This window comes from Cyprinus carpio, chromosome B9 (genome assembly GCF_018340385.1).
Source record: "Cyprinus carpio isolate SPL01 chromosome B9, ASM1834038v1, whole genome shotgun sequence".
NCBI lineage: Eukaryota > Metazoa > Chordata > Actinopteri > Cypriniformes > Cyprinidae > Cyprinus > Cyprinus carpio.
Genome location: NC_056605.1, coordinates 23372656 through 23400367, shown reverse-complemented (window position 1 = coordinate 23400367; position 27712 = coordinate 23372656). Strand labels below are relative to the sequence as shown.

Below are 27712 nucleotides of genomic sequence, written 5' to 3'. Positions count from 1 at the left end.
GTTGAATATGGTCATGCAGAATATGTGCTTTATAAGTAGTGGTCGCCTGATATATCGCCATGGTGATTTTTTTTTTTGCTGCTAATTTCTGACATGATTGAATCTCAGCCCTTCTGACACCACACCAAGCTTCTAAGTAAAGATTTACGTTAATAAAAGTAAGACAAATCTAAGAAATCCATGAATAGGGCTGATTACAGAAACAGTTCACACAATTTCTTTTACTTGCACTATAATAAACTGTTCATATTAGTATTATGTTAGATCACTACTTGATGTTCTAAAGCAATATTTGTGGAGAATCACTGTCGTATGATCTTTCTTCAGGTGACAATCTGCTAAACCTTGAATTTGAATCAAAGTAAGAGATGAAAAGGGAGAAATGAGTCTCACGCATGGAGAAATGTGAGGGCAGTGGAGGAGTGGTAATTTAGCCTTAGATGATTCTGATCCGGCACGAACAATGTCAGGGAGGATTCTCTGCTTTCTAATGAAACTGCTGGGCTAACAGGATTTGAATGCAAATTTTATAACCTGAGTAACATATTTTATAAATGGACTGCTTTATACTGACCAAAACAATAATGGTACTGCAAAATATTCAAACTAAACGTCAAAGCCAGAATTAAAGAGAAACCTGGGAGAATCTAAAACACAGTGCCAGTCTTAAAATCACAGCCAATGAAGACATTATATATTTGTGTCATTATGTTAAGCTACAGAGGGAAAAAAAGTAATAGTATTCTATCAAAAAATTGCCTGAAACTTCTGTTCAGTTTGGCTTGCAAGGAGCATGGTGGTTTTAACCAAATGACTCCTCACTGCCAACAAAACAATCAAAAAATTGACAAATGCACGACGGCACAATCTGCTGTGACCACAATCGCTGTTGATTTGAGACTAAACATTGGCATTTGTAATCAAAAGACATTGTAAAAAAAAAAAAAAAAAAAAAATTTTTTTTTTTGTTGTGTTTTGTGATGTTTTTGTATCTGTGTATATGTGACAAAAAAAAAGATTTTATATATATATTTAGGTTAATAAAAGCAACTGAAAATCTGCAGGGAAAAAAAAGGATAGGGGTCATAACAGAAACAGTTCACCCCAAAATTTTAATTATGTCATTATTTACTATTCTTTACATTGTTCCGAACACATATGCTGTTTCTTCCCCACAGTACACTGTTCTTTTGCATACAACCACCATTCATATAGTGATTACAAAGTCTGCACCCCCCAAAAAACCCATCATAACTGGACGCAATAAGATATCTTTGTGTGAGAACAAACCAAACTTGCTCATTCTGAACTGCTGTATAGAAAAGATTCTTCAAAACTGTTGTTACACAGAATAAAATAAATGAATAAAAATAATAAAAAACGTTATAATTAATTTAAATTATATAAAATAATATAATAATAATGTATATAAACTATTTATTTTATTATAAAATAATAAACATTAAAATAATACTTTTAAATATTAAACAATTACATTTTTTTTAGTAATTTAAACTTTTTTTTTTTAATCAAAAACGTTTCCAGGATAAGCCATCTAAACTGAGCTAGCTGATGTCTGCTGTTGTCCAATTTAGCCTTACACTGTGAACTCTTAAACAAAACGGCATATTCAGATCAGAATAACTCTTTCTAGTGTGGCATATCAAGGATCACCATCAGTCACATGCTAGATCACTTGATATGCAAGATGGTCATTACCTTTTCAATGAAACATCTTTTTACACTTTATTAATGCAAGTGCTGACACCTAGTGGTAGTTCAAATCACATCACAGCTGATGTCACCAGGTCATGATGCATGACGTGTATGGTCTCCTACTTCCTCTGTGATCTAACCTTAAGGATTTCAGTTGCTCTCCATAAACATAGTTGAAACACATGTATCTCATGACATAGGCAGTGTTAAACTCTATACATAGATCTATCTATACATCTATAAGATCTATACATAGAGAGAAGACAGTCCATTGAATAATGTCTGCTGGTGGTGTAAATGTACTTAAACAATATATCATAAGCTTCTAAAATATAAAACACACAACACTGAGTTGAGTCACTTTATATGAATCAATAGACTCGACATATTAAGTGCCCCGTGTTGAAATCAGCCATTACATTAACAGTCACTGCAGGCAACAGCTGCTTGCAATGTATCTGTGCGTTTAAATTTGCTTGTGGTGTAATATATAAATATATAAAACAATCAATATAACCTCAGCTGTCTCTCAACAGTCCTAAAAACCTTTTCCTGTTATATATCAAGCAAATGCACAATTTTAGATTATATAACTGAGAAGGTCAATGTGTCACTGTGAGTTCTAGGATTGTGGGAGCTGTGAAACTAAGCTATGTAGCCTTATTTCATTCAATAACTAAAAAAAAAAAAAAAAAAAAAAAAAAAAAAAAGGGAAGAAAAGTCAAATTAATGCACTGTTCGAAAAATGTTTTAATGTATGTGTGAAAAAAAGCTATAAAAATGTGGTAATGGTGTCTGGTGGTCATGTATTTGTATGGAACCGGACTTTCTTACTACACACGTTTATACAAAAATGTTTTAATACAGATGGAAATAACATCATACAGATACAGACAAGTATGCCAATCTGCATGAATTATGTGGTACTCTCAGCAGTTCACAACCAGACCCACGAAATTCAACGAACCAACAATTTTCTTCAAGCCTTAATAATAAAATATGATTTATGCTCAATGATGTCCTATTTTAGTTGTCAACTGACTTCACTAACAAAGCTACATGCTTCTAATGTCACTAAGATAACCTTGTTTAAATGTCCATCGGTGGCTTAGTTAACTCATTGTCAAAAAAGTAATAATAGAAAAGCTTTGCTTCCTTTTCTCACAACTGCAATGAGAAATTTGCTTTAGTTATTTCTTCATGTGCTGATGTTAACCATGTACGAATGAGAAAGCTTAAAGAGATAAGAAGGAGCGAGAGAAATGGAAAGAGGACACAAAGCACAGAAGAGGACAGGAACATTCAATTTTACAGGTAAAAGAACCCTAATCTAAAGCAAACAGAACCCAGTCGTTCTGTTTAAGCGTATTTAAGCAAATGAAAAGGTCACATCTTTAACTTGCAACAATACCATGTAACTTGCCAATGAATAACACACTTTCTCTTATCATATGTTGCAGTGGATTTTAAGTCTCCATAAATATTTATCATAAAATTGTATTATGAATATACTGCCCAACCTGCTCTCAAGATAGCAGCCAAAAACTATATCTAATCACACAAATAGAGCAAGGTCATGGAAACCATAACCAAACAAAAAAAATATTTGCCATTCAGACTGTCAGCAATATTTCTTCGGATATGCAAATTTAGGCTTCGAACAGAATAAAATATTCAAATCTGCCACTAAACTAAAGAACATGTATCAGGAAAAGATTGATGACAACAATGTCTGCACAGCATAAAGTACTAGAGCAGATTTTTTTCTGAAGAACTATTAAGGTCACAAAGCAACAGAAGTTATTTTTCTGTATTGTGACTTATATCCTAGGAGCTATCCTTTGGTGGTTGATTGGTTGGAAGCAGAAACCACTGGAGAAATCCTGCATAAGTTACTAGAAAAATGTCTAGCGTTTCACCGGAAGATCAAGTTATTCAATATTTTTAATATGCCTATACACTTTCACTCCAAAGCATCATTTTATACACAGTGTGGCATCAAGTTTGGAGAACAATCTCTGATCTTCTCATGAATTATCACATTGGGAAATTGAGGAAATGCATAATTATGCAAGTGAAAGCAACCAGCATTGAAAGCCAGTTTGGCTAAGTGGAGTTTTGTTGAATAAATGATGCATAACATTGTGCGACAGAGTCTTACCAGCGTCTGTAGTACAGGTCTTTGAGGGGAACACTTCGTAATGCTGCGCCCAGCACCATGAAGAATGCTGACAGCAGCAGAGATGCTCGCAAACCTTTGGCACAAGACAGAGAGAAAGGAAAGAAGATATATCAGAGAGATGTGATATCTTCTAAGCTTTGATTAACTGATGAGATTAGTTGTTGATGTAGATCTATCCCCAAGATACCAGCAAATTATGTACGACTATCACGAAGATATTAGGATTAGAAAATCAGATGGGAATGGTTCTTTATTTTTAACCATCAAAAAGAATTCAACATGATTTTTTGGGACAAAAATAATTTGTGTGTCCAAAAGCCATAATGAAAATCTTTACTCAATGAGCATTTTTTCTGGATTTATGCAAAGGAGCAGAAACTTGAAACTCTGGCCTGTGGTTTTTGGCAGACGTGGTTTTCACAGCCTGTGGCAATCGCTTTCGTGTTGAGAACAAAAGGGAAGGTGAAATGCTCCCATTCAATATAAAGAGCAACAAACGTGGCTGGAAGTTTTTGCTTAAAGATTTGCATAAGAGCATATCCTTTCTTAGCAAATATGTAAAAGTACAGTGCACTGATGTGTTAATAAACAGAACTGGAGTGTCGACTAGCTGTATGAGCTAACAGAAAAAGGAGGAAAAATTGTGGAAACTGACATTTGTTTGACATTATCGAGTCTTAGAGATAGCTGAAAATGCCTTGTTTTCAGGCAAGATAACATGAAAAGTAGTGGGGAAATGTTAAAAACAAAAGCATTCTGTCCTGTTTGACCAAATGCTCTTTTCTAAATACAAACCATGTGAGTGAAAATGTCATTTTCGAGGCTCAAAACAGATTCCTCACAAGATAAGCTTATCTAGGGACAGTTCACTTAACAATCACAATTCTCTCTCACACTCATCTCCTTCAAAACTGAAATGCTGTTATTTTACCATATTAGAACAATTCATATTGACCATGTTATAGGCTAAACACTAAAAAAAAAAGCTGTCTATATATAATCTGAAGACATACGATAGCTTTTTGTTAGGAAAAGAGTGAAATCAAAGTCATTAATAGCCAAAAACAGGCTCCAGTGAAGCGTTTCAGCTATTTGCACACAGCGTGGTAAGTTAAAACAACATGTCATCAGCATGGACTAACCCCACCGTAAGAATAGTAGAGTAGCAATGTGTAAAATTTGTTTTGCTGAATATCGAGAGCTGGCTTTACTTTACTACAGTGTGAACATGACACCATCGTGAACAGCATACCAAGTTAAATTACTTAAATAACTTTTATGTCATATGATGTTAGGGAACTGGTTTTGTGGCCTGACGTGTGATGAGCTACCCTTTTATGATTACTTTCTCTTTTATTATTATTTCACCTGACATAAGGAGTCTTTCTGTGCAGTCTGGGGTTCATCTAACTGACATAAAGCACTGTATAAAACAGTTTTTCCCAAAATGAGAGATTTTCACATCTGGCCACACGAATGTAAGTCTGTAGTAGATATTCAGATATTCAAAAGGTACTTGGTACATGAACACTTTTGATCTATAAATAGGACTGTTGTATAGAATTATGATTAAGGGTCAATGGTAAATACAAATTATAATTTGGAATTGGATGTGTGGTTTGAAAGCCCTCTGTTGTAGTGAACAACGTATAAAAGAGATATGATATGAGATATGAACAACTGACTAATGACACAGTGCTTAATTTTGTTATTGCATGCATAATCTGTGCATACATGACACATCGAAATGGCTCTGGCTATTATGTGATATTACACAATCAACAAATCTGTCCAAATATTGCCAGATGTATCTATTATCATTTGTTTGTATTTACAGATATGGTTGCCAAAAAAAAAAAAAATAAAAAAATAAAACTCACCTTTCTTATCCATCAACCACATAAACAACAGCCAGGGCAGGTAACCCACTGGACCCCACATCACCAGCACCGCGATATCTGTCGATGAGAACTCGAACACATGCTTGGCTGAGATCTGGATCGGGCCCCAGGTGTTCCACACAAGTCCTTGCATAAAACCCAACAATGAAAACATGGTGAGAACAAACCATCTCCTCCCGTACACCCTGCTCAACCCAGGCTGTGTGTTTGTCGCCGGCTGGGATGGAACCAGCAAAGGCTCCCTTTCTCCTTCGGTGCTTTCCACGGCACCCATTGAAAAGACGTGGGATCACGTTTTAAAATGCCTTTATGCTATCCGGCAACGTCTATAACATGCCACATTAAAAACGAGGTCAGTCGCTCAATTGTCAGCTGCCCATCGAAACAAAAACAACCGATGACACTCTCAGCTACGCTCCAAACTTTAATGCGCATGCGCCGCGTCATGACGGAATTGACGTAACGTATGAAACCGAAAGTCTTTGTTCTCCATGTTGGATCAACTATATCATTTACTTAAAGGAGACTTCAGCACTTCTGTTGAGCCAACATGGCCGTTGTTTCGTTTCCCGTGTCTTGAGAGCGAAAAATCAGCGGCAAGTCTCACGTGAGTTTTGTTTACTAGCTGGAAAATTGATTTTTAGGTGGGCTTACGTGTGTGTAGATTCAAAAATGTAAATATTTGCAGTAAACCAGAATATTATGTTTACGCGGAGGCTGCACATGCACAGACTATGTGTTTTTACATTTTAATATGTCAGTTCTATTGATAGTTGTCACTTACTAGCTGATTTGACCTAGATATGGTTTTGACTTTGTGATTCACTTGAGTGATTGTGATGTGTTTATCTGAGTGCTTTAAAATGAAACTCCTACAGTTCATCTGAAAGATAAGATTTGTGTTGTACAAGACAAAATCCACTCATCTTAATAATCCTTATCTCATTATTTTTATGTAACGTTAGAATGGCTTCAAAACCCTTTACCCCAGAAGAGACGAGGAGGATTGTCCAGTTTCTAAAGAATCCTGCTGTGTTCCTGAACATGACCACAGACTGGCCAGCTTTGCACTGGACTGTGGAGCATCTGTCAGCTTGCCTTACAGAGAGGCTTCGATTCCGTATTGGGAAAAGGACTGAGGATGTGGGTAAGCCACAAACATCACATCATTAACAAGATCATAGGAGTAGAAGAACTACATTTGCCCAGGACATCCTTTTTAAACATAATCGGGACATACATTTTTAAATTGAACTGACAATGTGTTATGGTGTTACTGACAGGAATAAAGTAAGCGTGGTAAAATTTGTAAGTGTAACAGAAACGAAATGTGAAATAACAAGTTCTGTGGGGGTGTGCATACTTTCTGAAGGTGATGTACTGAATGGCAGATTTTTTTTAATTTTTTTTTTTAGAATGCTTCGAGTAACCGTTCCCCAAGAGTGTCAACAGAAAACATATTATTAGATGCCCTCTATCACAATGTGTAAGTTTCCTTTGAAGGAAACTTTATTTTGAAGTTAATTTGTGACATATTTACAGCAAATGAAACAGTGTGACGCGAATAATTGCCAGAAGTGTGAAGCGGCAATAGTTAGCCTTGCAGAAACCTTTGCTACCAGTGGAGGCTTTGCCACTTCTGCCAAATAGTTATGGGAAACCAGTCCATCATAACTGTTAGACTTTTTACTGAAGTGAAATGCAAATATGGGAAGTGAGAATGTAAATGTCAAGCAGTGAAAACTGTACCTCTAAATTTTAAACAACATTTTTCAGTAATAGTTAAAAGCATAAATATGGTGATTTAGTATATATAAAAAAAATAAACCATTTCTATATTTAAGTAGCGTCTTACAAAATAAAGTTAATTTGCCTGAAATCATTTTAAAGTATTCAAAGATTTTTCCAGTGTTAATTTAGAATAAACCCTCTTGGAATAATCTATTCATAATTACTTTTTGCTTTTGTTTCACTTTGTCTGCATCAGCTCCTCTTTTTGAAACAGAGTGTTTCTACACTGAAGCAACCATTAAAGAGTTTCTGTTACTTTTTACTGCCAATGAAGATGAATCACTTGTTGGGCCATTTTCTGACTATCACTGCAAAGAATTCTGGGCTTATGCTGATTACAAGTACATTGCCCAGCTTTTTCAGGATAAACCTGCCATGTTTCAGGTAAACCGTGCCAATTCCCTTCCATTACTTTAAAGAAGTATTTCATATTTTTATTTTTCAAATGTTTATTATTATTATTATTAAGCAATATGTTGTATTATATGTGCAATATGTGTCATAAATACTCTAGAATGTGCAATGGCAAAATATAGAGTTTAATAAATTATAGGAATATATATTTAAATTAGTGCTGTCAAACAATTAATCGTGATGAATTGCATCCAAAATAAAAGTTTTTGTTTACATAAGTTTACATAATATATGTGTGTGTACTGTGTTTGTTTATAATGTGTATATATAATACACATTCAGTATATATTATTTAGAATGAATTTTTATATTTACTTATATAATATATGTATATATAATATATATATATATATATATATATATATAAATATATTTAATATATAAACATAACATATTTTTCTTAAATATATACATGCAGGTGTTTGTATGTATAAATACATAATAAATATACATGGTACACACTCATATATTATGTAAACAAAAACTTTTTTTTTTTTGGATGCGAGTAATTGCGATTAATTGTTTGACAGCACTAATTTAAATATATATTCCTATAATTTATTAAACTCTATATTTTGCCATTGCACATTCTAGAGTATTTATGACTGCTAAAATAAAAATAAATGGACAAGACACTACGCTTTTCATTTTCTCCCACCATCAATCATACTCTCAGACCTCATCAAGCACCACATTAACCCATTTGCCTTTTTCCGCATGCCAGTTATGCTTGACAGCGACCAATTTTTCATGAAGTGGCACGCTAGAGCACACGGGGCACGTCAATGACATGAGCTTTGATCAATAAACACAGTCGAATATTCATTATTATGTATTGCCTTGTCTTCTGAGGATGCTTACCTTTATTTTATGAGCGCTCTGAAACTGTTTATTAGTCTACAGTTGTTACAACATCTCATAAAAATTTATCACAGCACTAGGAATAACAGATATGAAGAGCAATTAATCAATTCTTGCTCTCTTATTATTTCAGTAAAACATATCCTATGGCACATCATTGTCATTCTGTGGACATTTAATGATATTTTGTGCCAATTTATTTTGTTTTGTTTTTCCCAGCCAAGGGAACAATAAGCTAATGTTCATTTCTAGCTTTCAGTTTTTGTAAATCATAATAAATGCTTATGAGGTGCCAATATTCTCCCTGCCAGCCAGGGCATCGAGAGCAGACAAGGGCCTCTCTTAAATGATGAATAGGGTAGTTTGAACATTGCTGAGGGCTTGATTACATGCCATCTCATTTACAGTCCCCTGGACACGGTAATGGTTTCATTATCTACCTTCAAGGGCAGCATCTCTGAGTGGTTCTTGTTTGTAATATTGAAAAGAATTGACATCAGTAGGCTATCAAATTGTTTTCTGTTCTTTGTAACCATAAACATTATAACTGCAGGATGTGGTGTGGTCTGACTTTGGCTTTTCTGGCCGAGATGGACGAGACAGCACACTTTGGATTGGGACGCAGGGTGCTAACACTCCTTGTCACCTTGACTCTTATGGTTGCAATCTTGTCTTCCAGATCCAAGGCAGGTAAGAACCAGATGTAGACAAGGTTTACACAAGTTTTGAGGCAAAAACTCCACCAAAGTGACAAACAGGCCAGAGGTATTAGCAGTTATTCCGTTTGCTAACATTATTCAATTTCAGTGTTATTTTAGTACCATTTCTGTATTTTTATTGTATTTATTAATATTTTGAATTAGCTTTTATTTTCATATAGAAGGTTTTCAGTTTAATTTTAGCTTAGGTTTTAGTAGTTTATGTGCTTTTGTCATGTTTATTAAGTTTTTTTGATATTTAGTTTTATTTCATTTTAGTTTTAGTAATTGTATTACTTAGTAATTTACTTAAATGACTTCAACTTTAACAGGCAAGATAGATTTGAAAGGTTTTCATGTAAAATGTATATTTTGTTATTGCATTTATACATACTTTCAATTGGTTTTTATTTTATGTTTTTACTTTTCATTTTATTTTTAGTTAAAGTTTTAGTCTTTTTATGTGCTTTTGTCCTTTCTGCTTAGCTTTAATTTATTTTTTATTTCCTTTTTGTTTTAGTAATTTTATTACTTTAACTTAAACAGGTAAAATTCTAAGGTTTTCATGTAAAACATTTTAATTTATTTACATAACATTTTATTTTTATTGCAGCTTTTTTAATTAACAAAAGCAGATTTAATGGTTTTTAGTTTTAGTTTATTTTAGTTAAGACATCTCACCAATCCACGCTGTGTAAAAGACAGTGAGGGAATGTTAGATTTAGGCTTTTTTTCTATTTACAAACCCTAGACCTGTCACAGAGACAGGTGTGATTTCTCAAGACCCCTGTTTCAGTGAAATCTGTCATGTAGTAGGTAGTAGATTCAATTGAAGTATTTGACATATGTTAGAAACCATATGCCCTCATAAATGCCCCTGAAAATCAATTTCAGGGGGTGAATGTCACCATTTAATAAACGAGAACCTATTACACTGCTATTTTATTGTATTTCTGTGCACCAGTATGAACTCTTGACTAGATGAAACTTGTTTTTGATGTCCGGCTGTCAATAGACCCCTGAACAAGATAAGCCCCAGGCAAAACTGCCAATTTGGATTATTCTATGAACATGGTTTAGAGCAACACTATGTGATTCCTTCAAATATTGACAAGAGCTCTATCTCGTCTTATGTTAGGGCTCCTGATCCAATCCTGAGCTGTTGAAAGAAAGCTATTTTTCCTCCGCATTCAAAAGAGCGAATGAGAAACGGATAGTGCAGTGATGTGAACAGCTATTGAGATATGTTATTTGCTCCATTGACAGAAGCAGAACCTGACAATGAAGATCCTTCTCCTCCATCTTATCTCTCTCTGGAGCTTGTCTTGTCTCTGTAATTGCTTATTGGGACTCCTCGTGTCAAGATAGCCTGCCACAGAAATCATGTTATTGTATAATATCTCCTGCGAGGAGGTCCATGATACTTTGAGAAATCTATAGGCATTCCCATCATCTCAATGGCAGTTGCTTGGTTGGCACCCTAAAGGGATACTCCATCCCAAAATGAAAATTTTGTCAATAATCACTTACCCCCATGTCATTCCAAATCCGTAAAAGCTTTGTTTTTCTTTGGAACACAATTTAAGATATTTTGGATGAAAACCGGGAGGCCTGTGACTGTCCCATAGACTGCCATGTAAATAACAGTGTCAATGTCCATAAAAGATATGAAAGTCATCGTCAGAATACTCCATCTGCCATCAGACGTGCAATCTGGGTTATATGAAGTGAGGGGAACACTTTTTGTAAGCGAAGAAAGCAAAAATAATGACTTTATTCAACAATTCCTTTGTCAACATTCCCCTCTGTCTCTCCATATCACCATAAGCTGCGTATGCTCTTCTGTATCATCCGCGCCACAAGGATGCGCTGTTTCTACATGTTTTCTTTCAAATCAAAGCTGAATACAGTGCATCCATGTGGCACGGATGATACAGAAGAGCATAGTCAGGCAAGAGGACAGTAACAGGCCTCCCGGTTTTCCTCCAAAATATCTTAAATTGTGTTCCGAAGACGAACTAAGCTTTTATGGGTTTGGAACAACATGGGGGTAAGTGATTAATGACAAAATTTAAATTTTGGGGTGGAGTATTCCTTTAAGTAAATATATAACCTGCATGCTAAAATACTTTTTACAAGCTACCAAAAAAACTTTAGCACTGAAAAAAGTTTCTATAACATAATGACATATTTGTGAATGATATATTTATTTGGGCACAAAATCTCAATGGTATTTCAATAAAGTCATTCTTTTTCCAGAAAACGCTGGCATCTATTTCCTCCCGATGACACACACTGTCTCTACCCAACACGTATACCATACGAGGAGTCCAGCGTGTTCAGCCAGGTTAGCGTCATCCAGCCGGACCTGAAGAAGTTCCCAGCATTCAGAAGAGCTCGAGTCCACACCGTCACTCTGCAGCCTGGTCAGGTAGGCCAATGTGACATTTTCTAATACACTTCCTGTCAAAGTTTTGGACACACCTACTAATTTGGTGTATCTGGTGCATCCTGGGATGACATCTTAAAAATGACAAAACAAAAAAACTAAATTTCTAAAATTAAAATGAAAACTACATGTAAAAATATGTATACCGTAATAATATATAAAAATACCAAAATAACAGTGGGATTACCTAAAATTAGTTTATTTATAATTTTATGACAAAATACAACATGAATGGTGCACTAAGCACTTTCTAGAATATTTACCATTATTGCACATCACTGTGTATACAGCTCTAAATTATATTATTTTTGTACAGTCATATGAATTTTTTTTAAATGTATCTTTGGTGATTTAATCATTCATGCCACTGATTTAGAAAATCTATCAGTAATTTTGTCTTTTTCAATAAAGTACCACTTTAAAATTTTGCCTCCATATCATAATTATCATTATTGTAATTATTTAAATTAATTAAATGTATTATTATTAAATTATTTAATTAAAATGATATAATTTAATTTATCACAATTATCCACAAAGCTCATTTCAAATGTGTAGTCAGAAGTTGTTTGCAAATAAAGAAGAGCTTGTTTGAATCATAACAAATGCAAAATCAGTCAAGATTTGTCTAAAAATTACTGTATTGTGAAGTCATTGATGGTATGTTTCCAAAACATTCAATATAAGGTTCCCTGAGTGTCTGTTTGGATCCTGTATCACAACAATCGGTCTCCTATGTGTGAATTTTAGCAGCTCGTAGATGAATTGTGTAGCTGTGTGTGTTTTGTAGCACATCCCCCTCCTTCAGATTCCAGCAGCGTGTGTGAAACCTCTCTGATCAAGCTCTTTGAGAGGCGAGCCGGTGGAAAGGCAATTAGCGGCGGTCCAACACAGCGAGCGTACTCTCTGAGAGAGCTAACACTGCTCCACTTCTCTCACTGCTAATACAGGGAGGAAAAAATCACAGGAAGAACTTTTGTATTTGCAGTGTACCTTGAGTTCTGGAATGTTAGCGGTAAAAAATGGTTTTAACCCTCTGATGCATGTGTGGAAAAAGCCATACTAATAAATACTTTATAACTAATAAACCCTCTCTAATTTTATTCTTTGAATAAAATAATACATTCACTGTGTGCTCACTTTGAATTATGTTTCCACGTCAATCCATGAGTCTGCATTGTCTTTTCCATGGATCTATTTCTGACATTTGGCTATGTTTGTTTTCTCCTTTGTTATTATTATAGACACTTTGCTTGGATTAAAAACCACTGTATGTGAAAATCGATTGACCCCATCTAGTCTCATAAATATTGCTAGGATTTAAAAAAAAAAAATTTTTTATGATCCATATGATGTGATGTTATACAGAGCACAGCTGCCACCTGGTGGTACATACTATTACAATATGCACATCTTTGGATCATTCTGGAGAACATGATCATCAGGTTTAAAAGTTTTTGTAGTTCATGCAGCTTGAGTGCTGCTTTCAAAACAAAAGAGGAACAAAGTACTAAGAGCATCTGAAATTCAAGTCGATAATTGAACTTTTCACTGATAAACCGAAAATTTATTTTCAATAGCGGTCACTATAGTGCACCCCTACTGTACTTTCAATTAATATAAGTACCCACAGCAGGTCATTTTTTGAAGTGCTGTTAAAATCTTCATAGTTTTGACTGACTGCTGTGCTGTTATCTTTCATCAGGTTCTGTTTGTCCCCAGACATTGGTGGCACTATGTGGAGTCAGTGGATCCAGTGACTGTCAGTGTGAACTCCTGGATTGAGTTGGTAGGACACTTTATGGCTCTGCTGGATTATTTCTTATGAAATATCATTGCTTTTTTCATCAAAATGAGATGCTGAAATCAGCAGGCTGCATTTCTCGTTGTGCCGTAGGACATGGATGATGAGGCCAGAGTAGGAGAAGCTCTCACTAAGACTATTGTGTGTGCCCTAAAAAGTGCCCCCAGTTTAGACAACAACGACCGCTGGCTCAATCCTACTGAGGTATTCACTCCAGCACGTACAGACACAGATACAAAAGATTTCTATTTTCAATAAATGGTGTTCATTTTTTATTTCTGAAAAAAAATGTATCAGTTTCCACAAGAGACTTTCAAAATAATAATAAATTAAAAAAAATCTTACAGACCCCAAATTTTTAATGGGAGTGTAAATTTTTGTTGAACTGGCAACCATTTAATTTAGAGAGTTTTACTCACCAGTTTTTTTTTGTAGTTTATGTGTAAAGACAAATACGTTTTTTTAAAAGTATACATATTCCATATAGGTCTGAACTCACAAAAAAATGAATCTATAATACTGAAAGTGATGACAGATACATGACATTATCTATAGTCTAGAATATGCACACATTTTATACTGAAGAATAATAACATTTTAGGACAATATATGTTGTGCAGTGTGACTCAGGTCAGTGCCATGTTTCCTAATAAATAATTTGCTTGTTATCTATTATTAGTTTTTTACATGAATAGCATATGGGAATATTTATGTAATGAATGAAGATGTTATATTTACTTAACACCATGTCATTTTAAACCCATGTGCTGTCTCATGACAAAAAACATGTTGAAATTGGTTTTTCGAATGCCAAAAATGACAGAATTGATATGTTTGTGTGAAACTGCTTAACTGTACAGTACAGTGTGTCATCGTGATTGTTGTTTCTTAGGATGGAGTTTCTTCACATGATGAAAACATGCAGTATTTGAACCTAGCAGTAAAGGCTTGTATGGACAAGAGGAGAGATGATGCTGAAGGCACGGCCTCACTTGCAGAGCCGGGAAAACGTGACTCTAGCGGACTGTTAAAGACTCCAACGTCTCTCTCCTTCATGGTCCCCTACGGACCTCATCTCATTCCTGTTAATTTGGCTCACAAACCCACATACACCTGCCCAAAGGACACATCTTGTTACTGGTACAATGAGCTGTCACAGTGTCAAAGTACATCCCAAGATGAAGATGAACCAAGAGGTGACAATAAACTTCATCAAAGATCAGGTCTGCATGCACATCAGGAAGCGGGAAGTCCAGGAACCTCAGGAAGAGGTGCTGGTTTGCACATATCAACCAATGACATGCTCCAGTTCCTGGTACACCCTGATGTCATCACTCTAGTTACAAGACTAGTCATGTGTCGACAAAGAGAACTTCACTCTTAATTTGTACTAGATGAACAGTATTTTTAGAAATAAAAGATCACATGCTTTTTTTTCTTGAATCCATCACTCCTTTTGTACACATTAGTTGTTTTCCAGACCCAAAATAATTGATGTGAAACAAAGACTAGATACGGTCACATTTTGCATGCATTACATTTGCATGTATTTTGTATGCATCGCCTGAATGGTCATTATAACAAAGGCCCTATTCAGACAGACATAGTTGTTCCCTAATGAGGTTGGGTAAATTTATGTTTCATAAATATGAACTTACTAGTGATTGTAATCCCATTTGAACTGAACAACCTGTTTTTTTCACACAGCTTCTGTAAATAGTACATGGTAAATGAAAATGATTTTTCAGCCAAATCATGTGTAGAAATATAATCCTGTTGGAGGGGAATTAATTTCCTTCATCAAATAATTTAAAGGCAAATTTTATCTGTAAATAATTTTTGGGTACAAAATTTCTGGGTAAAATAGCAGTTGGTGGATCAAATCATAATGAAATCCTATCAGGTGTAATTGTATGCATAAAATTATAATTATAATCACATGACTCACACATACACATGACAACAGAGTTCACAATCCTGTTTTAATTAGTACATGAAATAACAGGGGTCCTGTGTTAATAACTTGTTAGAAATTATTTTAATCTGAATACTGCAAGACTGACAAACGTTATGTACAAATGTGAGATGAAATGTGAAAAGTTTATTCACTAACATTTTGGGGTCAGTAAGATTTTTTTTTAACTTACAACTACATATTTGATTTTTGATTTTTAAAGAAATTCTTATTTTTATCCAGCAAAGACTAATTATTATTATTATTTTACATTATTACAAATTCTATTTCTAATAAGTGTTGTTCTTTTGAACTTTCTATGCATCAAATAACCCCCCCCCCCCACAAAAAAAAAATGTACTGTATGTTTCCACAGAAATATTTAGCAGTTGTTTTCAGCGTTGATAAAAATAAGAAATGTTTCTAGAGTACCAAATCAGCATATTAGAATGATTTTTGAAGCGTAATGTGACACTGAAGACTGGAGTAATGGCTGCTAAATCTTCAGCTTGTCCATGGCAGGCATAATAAATGATATTTTAAAATATATTAAAATAGAAAACAGTTATTTAAATTGTAAAATTTCACAATTTCACTGTTTTTCCTGTATTTCTGATCAAATAAATACAGCCTTAGTTGAGCATTAGAGACTTCAAAAACAAAAATCTTACAGATCTCAAACTTTAGTTTGTGTTTCTGTGTGGTAGTGTTCATCATACTCTTAACGATTACATTTTGTAACTGCTTAAAAAAAACATTTCTTTTTGTAAGGTATCATGTAAAGTAAAAGCATAATAACAATTCCTTCAGCATAGTAAATTTGACTTAATTCAGCTGAAATATGATCCCTGAGCAGTAGAGATCAGCGTAAAGCCACATAAAGGCTCTGGAACAAAATAATCTAACACAGCTACAACAGTCTGATGTGAAAGAAGTTCATTGGCAATTAATGGATCTGAATTGTTCATAACAAAACCCAGCCGTTTTGCTACATCTTGGTTTGCTTCGGCATGTCAGTCAAGGAAACTGCCTCATTTTTCTTCCCATCAGAACTTTCCACTTTCTCATCGTCTGTGTCCTCTCTGAAAATCTTGTCCAGCTGGTCTGGATCCACATAAGTGTAGAAATAGGCCATGATGGAGAAGATGATGCTGACAGCCACCAAAAGGCCAGCAAAAAGGAGGAACTCTGTCCACTGTAGATACAAAATCAGTTTGTCAGTGCAGGATTTATGCATTAAAACCATACAGGTGTTTATAAGAAAGCCCACTGCCTACCTGTTCCATCCCGGCCCCCTCTGCCACAATCAGTACAATGACATTTCCAAATGCCACAGTCATAAGCCATCCAGCCTGGAGAACAGACTTCATGCTTGCCGGTGCCTATACACAAAAGCATAAGAATATGAAATGTATAGACACAAGCTTAAAGTACAAGACATTTGATGGACTTACCTGTGAGTAGGAGAACTCCAAACCAGTGATGGAGAACATGACTTCCCCAGCAGTGATGAAGACGTACTGTGGAACCTGCCAAGCGATGTGAATATTGTTGGCTTGGATATCCTCCATCTTTTTGAATGTCAGACCATTACTTTCCTGTGGAAATGAACCATATGCATGTCAAGATACTGATCCATAAAGGCCGTGCATTTTTTGATTGTTGTTTTGAAATTGTAATCGAATGAAAAAAAAAAACATTTGGGGATGTCAAAACTGTTTTTATTTTAATAAAAGAAGGCTCAGCAAGGCTGCATGTATTTGATCAAAAATACAGTTACAACAGTAATATTGTGAAATGTAATTACTATTACTATTTTAATATATTCAGTATGTTTTCAAATGATTTGATGCTCAAGAAACATTACTGGCACAGGTACAGTGAAGAACAGTGACACCTTTTTTTCAAGATTCTTTGATGAATAGATCAAAAGAACAACATTTATGTATTTATTTTGTATAAAGCCTTTACTGTCACTTTTGATCAATTGAATGCATCCTTTATGAATACAAGCATTCAATTCTTTAAATTCTTCTTAAATTAAATTCATTAAAATAGAAACTGGTTCAAGAAAAGGTGCTTAAACGGTCATTATTTGATGATGCATGTGGCACAAAAACATTGAAATAACTTGAGGCTGCAGAACTGAATGTTGCATGAAGTAAATATTTTGTAGGTGAAAAATCTCATAGATCAGCAAAAATAGCCTGTACAAACTTCAGCCAAGTTCTCATTGACTTCAGCCCTTAGAAAGTACACAGTAACTTATACCTTAAGCTTTGCAGTAAAGTAAAAGTTACAGAAAAACATTTACTAGAAACTGAACTCTATCACCCACCTTTGAGAGTATGACAGTATAGAAGGCACCGAAATCAAGAAGTCCCAGGTCGATGAGATATTGGTCAGAGTTTGTTTTGCAAACCACACCATTGTATCTGAAAAGAGAGAAAAACAGCTGTGCTCAGTTGGTGGTGTTACTTGAAACTATACGGATAATAAAATAGATGTTGACTTAAAATACTCACTCTCCCCTAGGTACACTAATATTTTGAGAAATCCCATAATCAGCAGCCGCATAAAATTCCTCAGTGCCAACAGTTATGTTGATATTCTCTGTGTGAGTACTGATAAACCTGCAAAAGTCAAATATGCTATGCACTGAAAATGATTTCAGATAATGCCAGTTGTTTTGTCAATGGTTTGCTGGAAGGTATTGATAATCGCAGCAAACACTAAAGTTTAACAAAGCTGTTAAACAGTAACCTGAAACAATATAAAACAATGTTCTGCTAGTATTACTTTACCTTAGATACGCAGCCCCGGTTTCAGATTTGGTGATGTGATCCTTCACCTGTATTTATTTTAATAATCATTCAAATCATGCAAATAATGTATTGTAATGTATAATAATGTATATGCTGGTACAATCTTTGCTGATGAAATCTGAAATAAAATTTCACAACCGGTGGCTCACCAGTTTGCATACAGTGTCACCAGGTTGTGCAGTGTGCAGAAAGAGACTGTAGGCAGTCCGTTCTGTGAACGTGAGTCCACACTGGTATTCGGCCCCATTGTGAGTGACAGTAACTGTGTAGAGCTGGGATTCGCCAGTAAGTGGAAGACTTGTGTATCCCGAAGGATCCTGCATGACAAGAACATCTTCAATCATGGCTCTGAATCAGAATTTAGAGTTGGAACTGTATGACATAAGATCATATTCACTCTTATGTCAAGTAATATCAATGTATTCTATACACTATGGTTAAAAAAGTTCAGGGTTTGTAAGATTTTTGAATAAAGTGTGTACTTTATAAAACAGTGATGCTATTTTTTTCAGGATTCTTTGATGAATTCAAAGCCCAGAACTGTTTTTGTTTTTAATGCAAATATTAATACTGTCAAACGATGAATCGCATCCAAAATAAAAGTTTTTGTTTACATAATATACGAATGTGTACTGTGTTTATTTATTATGTATATATAAATACACAAACATTCAGTATAATTATTTTGAAAATATTTACATGTATATACATTTATATTATTATATTATATATATTTAATATAAAAAACATAAAATTTTTCTTAAATACATACATGCATGTGTTTGTATTTATATATATGATAAATATACACAGTACACACTCATATATTATGTAAACAAAAACTTTTATTTTGGATGTGATCAATCGTTTGACACTTTTCTGTCACTTTTGATCATTTAAAGCATCCTTGATGAATATAAGTACTAGTTTAGCCAAACTTTTGAACAGTAGTGTATTATGGTAATATACACAGAAAAGACATTAAAAGTATAAACATCATAAAATGTGATCAGTGTTTGTCTGTACTGTAGTGACGTTACCTCATATGATTTAAGTGGATCTGAGAAGACAGTGTGTCCTGGAAACTGCACGGTGACCTCCGAATCCATTAGATTGTAAACCTGAACAAGGCTTTCTTTGGCAGGAGGTGGCTCCACAACAGATTTCTGGCCAGAGTGATGAAATGTAACTTTCAGTTAATGTTGACGAGCTTTAAATGACTGCTTTTATTGGTTCCACAGAAGCTCTTTAGATGCAATATTTGAAAATGTACATACAATGACGTTGATTTCTACGACAGTTGCAGCACAGAACGCAAGTGCAGCAAGGATCATGCCTGCAGCCATCTTTTTTAGTGGACTGAAAATGAACAAGAAAAACTGTATAGAACTTAACACAGACAAGGTTAGTTAGTGTCATGTTAACACAAATAATGTTTATATCTTATGTTAGTTTATACTATAACATTATCCCCTGGTCTAATGTTTTCCGTCAAAAACTGTGAACTACATTTTGTGTATTATTGTTTATTTATTTTATTATTTTTTATTGTGTATACAAGCTCACAAATGTTAAATCACAAAACATCCCTTCAAACAGGAACTTCAGTGCGTGTATATATACAGTATGTAGACTGGTATTGGTAGATAGATAGGTATTGAAATATGTCTTTATTATGTTATTGTGCATTTATACAACACTCACGTGAGTTTAATCCGACACAGCCCTATCAGCGGGTATACGCCCATGTCGAAGATCGGGATAAACACCAGAATCAGCAAAGCATTCAGCATTAACAACACAGAAACACACACCCACTAAATGACACTATAACCATTACATGCAGAAAAGACATTGATTATAAAGGTGATAACAATCAAATGTTGTTGCTTAGGTTTTTACAACCTGTCATAAACTGGTCATTTTTGTATGAAATTACAACAGAGCAGGAAGCAGTAAAATTTAGAGCTTCAATTTTTGTCAAACGAAACTGTATAACATTTCAATTAATATAATCAATAATAAATGTAATAATTTATTTTGTATATACAAAGCTAAGTGTTCAGTAGAATATATATATATATATATATATATATATATATATATATATATATATATATATATATATATATATACATATGAAAATTATATTTTTATATATTTATATATTTATAGTATAGATAATATATTGTTTGATTTTATTAAAATTAATTTACACTTTATGCCAGTCTTTAAGCAAAAAAATATTATTTCAATATTTTATATCATCAAATCTTAAAAATCAAATCATCAACACCTAATGACTAATGGCTGTAGCATATGCATGTATGCATTTATATGGTGATCTTTCTGTCTGTTTGTCTCACCTGCATTTGATCAGGCTTTATTATGAAGCCTCCACCCTGTAAAACAAATTAGGAACCCATGATTCTGATTTTGAAGACCATTTTGATATCATTCAGAAGTAAATTGTCTTACGGTCATCTTCAAAACAGATATGCATAGACTAAAAGCAAAACCAAAATCTGCATTTGAATTTCTACAACAAGAACTGCAATAAAATGTTAGATATTTATAACCTTTGGATTCTATAGTGACGATGTCAAAGCCTGTATATTGTTATCAAAAAAATATCATCAGATCACTTCAAGGGCATCATGTTATCTTACTTGCCATATTGCTCAATTACTTAGAATAACAAAATAATATTATGAAATGGGGTGTGATAATCTGATTCCAATAAAGTATTCATGTCTTTCTATTGGAGGTCATACAAGAAATGACTTACAAAATCCATGTTCATACGAGTGGCTTGCAGAGTCCAGCGTGAACCCTGGCATAGAACAAAGAGAGCAATTCGAAATTAACTTCTTGTTATATTTCTCATTTGATTATTCTCTGATCCTTGCAAAGTGCTGTGATCAAAAGAGCAATTTCCACTGGTTTCTTACATCATTACGTCCATCAGATATTTTCCGATATTAAAGGAATTCACAAAGAACACGAGGAATCAAAATTTTTTCCTTATTCCTTAAATGACAGAATTTTCATTTGAGGATGTATTGGCCCTTTAAGTGAAATACTAACTATAATTTGAGTATTAGAAAATACAAAGGATATCAAGTGAATATAACATTTTACCTGCTGGTCAAAGAGAGCCCAAAACATGGGCAATGGAATATAGAGAACCAGCACCCTGAACACCATTTTAATTTCCTGAATGAGCCGCTTCTGTAAAAACATTCAAATCGTGATGTTATTTGGTAGATGGAGCAACATGATTTCAACTTGCTATATTTGGCTTGTACAGCAACTGAAACATACCGGGTACTTCTCTTCTGCCCAATCCAGCCAGTGACTCCTTTTTGGGCTCTTTTTGGAATTATTCCATCGATTGCGTATAGCAAACTGGTAAAAACAGAGTAAGAGATGACCATTAGCCATCTTTTAATGCTCCAGATCCTTCAGTAACACACTAAAGAAAGCTGTTGACAAGATTTACTCACCCCAATACATTTGCAGACACGCACCAGGACATTTCCTTCCGGAGGACTTTTCTTATATAGCCCACTTCCAGCAATAAATACCACTATTTGAATAGATGCAAAGTTAATTACATGCCTAATGAGTTAAATGAGGGAGGTAGAAAAAGCATGCTTTTCTCTAGAGTGCAGTAATAATCAAATATTAATTCATATAAGCCGTAATGTGTTGCCAAAAATTATTTTTCTCTATTTTAAAATATATTCTACTGCTAAATGAATAAAGAGATGGTATATACATTTACATTTATGCATTTAGAAGACACTTTTATCCAAAGCAACTATACAAATAGTAACCAGCACAAAGCAAGAGCCAACATACAGAGGCCCCAAAATGTATTTGGCACTTCAGCCACACTAAAATAAATTTTATATATAAATATCCATTGTATGTGTATATGGTCCATACAATTTCCAGACAAAAGCTTTATCCCTTCTTTTTCTATACAGGATTCATGGCACAATGAATGGGGTTCGCTAATGTGCTAAAGTATCATAACATACTGGGATTTCTGAATAAATGGCCAGGAGATAAATATACATCTCTACTGTGAAGAGTTGGTTTCACAAATACAATCCACTGGGATTACCAAATTCCTTCCATTCTTCCACCTCAAACTAGGGGTCGACCGATTATCGGCGTGGCCGATTATCGGCGCCGATATTAAGCATTTTTATTGTTATCGGCATCGGCCATTTTCAAAACCGATTTGCCGATAAAACCATTTTATTTTTGAAATGCGCGATCTGGCACTTATCCAGCCACCTCAGTCAGAGCGCACCGCTCTGTGGCCTAGACTAAGCCCCGCCCATCGTCCGTCTGATTTGTTGGGAGTCACGAGCCTGGCCAATCAATACGGCTGGCGCGGCTGGAAAATGTTTCCGCTCTCACACCGAAAGCACAGGAGCTGCTTCAGTGGTCATCATCACACATCAATAAGTTATCTCTCGAAGGTAAGAATGCAGTAAACGTTCCTGAAGTTGCAATAAATCACTACACTGAAGTTGCAAAACACCTAAATATAATCGATTTATGATGACAAGCCCCGTTCAGTTATTATACTGTGAATTCCCGGTCAGTGTCCGTCATTGCAGTGATATGCTTTTAACGGATCATCACATCAGTGCTGAGATAGTGAAACTAAAACCTACTTCTCTCACCATTCGGCCAACTTAACGTTGTATTGTGAATAGATTATCAACACGAATGAATTCACTCACGTCTGCTGCGGTTTTTTTTTTTTTGTGTTGTTCACAATAGCTTCACTGAACAGCGTCCGTTCCGTTAGGGCTCTTAGTCAAAAAAAAAAAATGCGCATATTTGGAAATATTGCTTTATTCTAACATGATTGCAAAATAATTTATCAATACAGATTCAGAATTACCATTATGCAATTTTTGAAGAGCTGAAAGGGCATCAAGCGCGAGCTCTGACGCCCTGACGCGACGCGAGCGAGCTCCCTATTCCTGATTTAGTTATCTCCGCGGCCGCGCTCTCTCATTTGACTAATAACCAGGGTGAGAATTTGCTGGGGGGGATTTCCCCCCCTTCTGGTCTATGCATCCCTGCCTCTGCTGAATAACTTTTAATCCCCGGTGGGGATGAAAACATCATGCAAACCCGCTCTGACGTCCAGATCTGAATCAAATGATTCGCGATACGCGATCCGATTGAAGCGCATCGAAACAGTGAATCATTTTGCGACGCAATGGTTTAACTGATTCGGAGTTTCAAAAAGCTCTGTTGTGTTCTTTGCTCGCTTTCTCGATGTAATTTGTTGTTTGAATAACCGTGGACATTAAATCATTACAATTAATAGGCCTAACGTAGGCTTACAATGTTTTTATTAAACTGAGATCACACTAAATACAATTTCCGTCCGTATTATTAAAACATTTCATAAAATTTTTCAAAAGCATCCCCCCTCTGTTTATTTCACAAATCGCACCCTGCTATAACCCTATGCTAATAACGTAAAATTGTCAATAATCTCACATTGCACGTTTCTGGATGACGCTGTCCTGTATACTTCCTAGTTTGTATCGCCGTGATAAAACAGTCTTAAAAAAAAAAAAAAAAAACACTATTACAATATGGGTTGTGTGTGATTTTTAATGCAATTCTGGGTTGCAAATAAATGCTAAATTTAACACACACACACACACACACACACACACACTATCATATCTATATATATATATATATATATATATATATATATATATATATATATATATATATATATATATATAGATTACATTTATTTTCCATTATTTGTTTATTTGTTGCTGTTTAAATTTGCTTTAAGGTTTACTTAGTTTACAGAATGCTGCTGATGGGTGCTCCCAGCACTTTTTATGTATGTTGTTATTATTAATATTAATGTTGTTATTATGAACAGTTCTCAGAATTAAAGATGTGTTAAAATAATTTAAAGAGAGTCTTTGTCAGAGGCCTTTTTATTCTTTAATTTTGACATTAATTTTCATTTTTACACTAGACACATATCGGTTCAAAATATCGGTTATCGGTCTCCTTGATCTGTAATAATCGGTATCGGCATCGGCCCTGAAAAATGCATATCGGTCGATCCCTACATCAAACACCCATAAAATTGAGAGGACCCTCACCTAAGGCAATGACCATTAAAGCCGCAGGAACTCCAAAGGCCAGGGCGTAGCAATCTCCTCCAAAGCACTTCACATCGCCTGTGGAGTTTGAGTGTAATGATGATCTAAGGTTTCTCTAATTGGCATGATAATCTAACTTTATCACTGCTGTATATAAAACATGAATTGCAGCCTTATCAGTAAAGCTTATCTTGAGACTGACCTCTTAGTATTGGTGTGATAATGGTGGACAGGACACTTCCAGCATTGATTGACATGTAAAAGATGGAGAAGAATTTTCTCCTCTCTTCTGTCTGAATACAAAAGGGTTCAAAGAAGTTAGATATATTAAAGACACAATCAGATCAAAGGGTGTATTTTAGCCCATGTCAATTAGATTTGTAATAATCAAAACGGCTGTATTCTTAAAAACTTGTACTCTTAAAAAACAAAATCACAATTTTATTATAATTATAATATTTAAAAAGAAAACATTAAATATTTTGAATATCTAACCAGTGTATTATATGTTATTTTATATTTGGTTATGCAATTTTTTCCATGAAATTTTACTGTACACTTAGGCTCAATCTCAGATTTTACTGTGCTTTTTAAAAAATTACTTTTTGAAATATTAAATGAGCACATTTTTTTTTATTATTTATGGAATTTGACAGGTGTAAACGGTGCCACGGTAACTGAAATAATTTTATATTGTGACTTACATGCTCTTCATCAAACTGGTCACCACCAAATGCTGCAACACATGGTTTGATCCCTCCTGTCCCAAATGCTATGAGGACCAGACCAAGCATTGACAAAACTCTACAAGGAAAGAACAAAACAGTGTTTTTGTATCCAACAAAATTGTATTTGTCCTTCTTTCCTCTTCTATAAAATAAACATTTACTTCACTTGAAGCAGATTTACTGTATGGTCTCACAGTAGCATGCTATACCCTGTATCAAAAGAAACTTACACATGAACAGTGCTGTCCCCCACATCAGGAATGGCACCGACAGACTTGACCACATGACCAATCACATAGACTATAGACAGATAGATGACGGTTCTGTGAACAGAACAAAAATCCTGTAATTCATCTATTAAGTACAATACTACAAGCTGCATTTCAGAAACCTATCCTAATTATTAAGAAATAGAACTTTTTCAAATCGTATGTAAAATTACAATACAATAAGCATTACTATGTAAGCAGATAGGATAAGACTCTAAGTTAGGATGTTTCTTAACCCAGCATGACTTACCTGAACTTCCCCAACCATGAGTCGGCTATAACAGCCCCCAGAAGTGGAGTGAAGTAACACAGGCTTGAGAAAGCGTGGTACACAGCTGTAGACAGATTCTTGTCCCAATGTAGGTAGTGGATGAAGTAAAGCGTGAGCACCGCTTTATAAATAAGACGTACAATAATTAATACATCATTAGAAAATACATTAATATATAAGACAAGTGATATCAGATTTCTTCTTTAATTTTTCCATTTAATTACCTTTCATTCCATAGTAAGAGAATCTCTCACAGAACTCATTGACCACAATGAAGGCAATGCTAACTGGGTAGTTAGTGCCACATAATTTCTGAGCGCAAACAAAGAAGCATCTGATTACAAACAGGCTTGTCACATTTACACTGAAAGAAAATAAAAGACAGCTGACAATATCCTAATCATAAATTCAATCTTTTATTTCATTTATCAGAATAAAATGATAGTAGGGTGAAAAATTCACCAGGGATCAAGGCAAAAATGACACAGAATGTGACAAAAATGCCCCCATGTTGAATTTTGTTTTGTTTATGTCATCTAACGTTTGGAATATTGCACAATGTTGAACTCTTTCTAGGCCTATCTTGTTTAGTAGCTTTACAAACTGTAGTGACTTCAGATACCATCAGATACCTGTATTTCCAGTCTGAGAGGCAAGTTTTGTTAAGTTGTTAACTAAAATTACATTTTCCAAAAAAAAAAAAAAAAAAAAAAAATTTAAATAACTCTCACCGGTGAGCGCTGTCCTTTTCCATGGTCCTCTGCATCAACATCTTTGTCTAGAGCAGAAAAGATAAGACAAACATCAGGTAGTGTAAGAGTGGAATGTTAAACATCACTGATATCACTCAATAATGTTTATCATTTTTTAAAACTGTGCTTCCAGGTTTTTCCCTAGCACACAAGGGAAAAAAATTCAAGTTCCTGCAGTGCACTTTTTATTTGTTTAGGTAAAATGCAGTTGATAAAGCCACATTAAGTCGCGCACATTTGCACTGCTTGCAAGTCTTTACTTGTTTTTCCCACAGCCAGGCGCCACCGTTGCATTCAACATTCCTGTCATCGATTATTTGGCAGTGCAACTCTAAAAGTTGCAAAAATGTTCAATCCACGCAAATTTAAAAAAAAAAAAAAACAAACAAACAAAAAAAAACAAGGACTGTCACATCGATGACATTTATTAAAAGCATTTGAAAGAGTTCAAACTTAAAAACAGTCCTCGTTACCCTTCTTTTTTCCCATGTCTTCAAGTGTGTATTTGGACACGCAACATCTAGTGGATTCCTGAGCACGCGTCCAAGTCCGTCCCTCCACAGAGAGTGAAAACTCATCCGCCTCACGCTGCTTTTAAAGCTATTTAACCTTGGGTTAATGTTCTACTTCATGACAAAGAATCCTTTACCCCGAACCGGGCGAGTCGATGTGCCACATGAGACCCAACACATGCATCGGATTATATGGTTTATGCAGAGCTACATACACTCCTAAACTGTTAATAAATAAACGAACGCTGCAAATTTAACGAACTAACGAAAGCAATTGGCTGAGGTAAAGTATATTTACAATACAGAGTCTTTCCTCGAGTTATATTTCAGGCTGTTGCGTTGGTTAGGCTGTGGTACATGTGCCCTAATTAGTAAACTTGTTGTGCCCCCTTCAGTGCAGCTCCCACTTCTT

The 27712-nt window shown here is 34.7% G+C and overlaps 3 protein-coding genes across 4 annotated transcripts in view; 1 reads left to right on the top strand and 2 right to left on the bottom strand.

Moving 5' to 3' along the window:
• Positions 1-6161, bottom strand: part of LOC109060592 (solute carrier family 49 member 4-like) — a 40264-nt gene extending 34103 nt beyond the window's left edge. For both annotated transcript variants that reach the window (XM_042731641.1, XM_042731642.1), the window contains exons 1-2: positions 5779-6161; positions 3878-3971 (exon numbers count right to left, since the gene is read on the bottom strand). In XM_042731641.1, coding sequence (XP_042587575.1) covers positions 3878-3971; positions 5779-6073 — 389 coding nt within the window. In that variant the 5' untranslated portion in view covers positions 6074-6161. The remainder of the gene's footprint in view (positions 1-3877; positions 3972-5778) is intronic.
• A 110-nt stretch (positions 6162-6271) lies between these two features.
• On the top strand, positions 6272-15250 carry LOC109060591 (HSPB1-associated protein 1 homolog). The gene is made up of 8 exons (XM_019077753.2): positions 6272-6406; positions 6765-6946; positions 7787-7974; positions 9419-9555; positions 11823-11994; positions 13718-13801; positions 13910-14020; positions 14709-15250. Exons 1-8 carry the CDS (start codon positions 6291-6293, stop codon positions 15198-15200), a joined length of 1482 nt encoding a protein of 493 aa, XP_018933298.2. The 5' UTR covers positions 6272-6290; the 3' UTR covers positions 15201-15250.
• Positions 15251-16689: 1439 nt separating this feature from the next.
• LOC109060565 (solute carrier family 15 member 2) lies at positions 16690-27712 on the bottom strand. Its single transcript, XM_042731640.1, has 23 exons — positions 27262-27712; positions 26768-26814; positions 26261-26348; positions 26016-26157; positions 25727-25819; positions 25473-25572; positions 24971-25061; positions 24769-24846; positions 22102-22184; positions 21920-22003; positions 21737-21826; positions 21384-21428; positions 20962-20997; positions 20300-20388; positions 19873-19954; positions 19636-19761; positions 18745-18912; positions 18575-18621; positions 18296-18403; positions 18109-18205; positions 17225-17368; positions 17048-17152; positions 16690-16965 (listed from the first exon to the last, which is right to left on the bottom strand). The coding sequence occupies exons 1-23, from the start codon at positions 27275-27277 to the stop codon at positions 16759-16761; spliced, it is 2166 nt and encodes a 721-aa protein (XP_042587574.1). The 5' UTR covers positions 27278-27712; the 3' UTR covers positions 16690-16758.

Bases quoted from the DNA above. Each gene is read 5' to 3' on its own strand.
- LOC109060591 (XM_019077753.2), top strand. From the start codon at position 6,291: ATGTTGGATCAACTATATCATTTACTTAAAGGAGACTTCAGCACTTCT. The intron at 6,407-6,764 runs GTGAGTTTTGTT...ATGTAACGTTAG, and splicing joins AAATCAGCGGCAAGTCTCAC to AATGGCTTCAAAACCCTTTA. The intron at 13,802-13,909 runs GTAGGACACTTT...GTTGTGCCGTAG, and splicing joins TGAACTCCTGGATTGAGTTG to GACATGGATGATGAGGCCAG.
- LOC109060565 (XM_042731640.1), bottom strand. The intron at 24,847-24,970 runs GTCAGTCTCAAG...CAAACTCCACAG, and splicing joins TATCACACCAATACTAAGAG to GCGATGTGAAGTGCTTTGGA. The intron at 19,762-19,872 runs GTATGTACATTT...CACTCTGGCCAG, and splicing joins TCGTAGAAATCAACGTCATT to AAATCTGTTGTGGAGCCACC.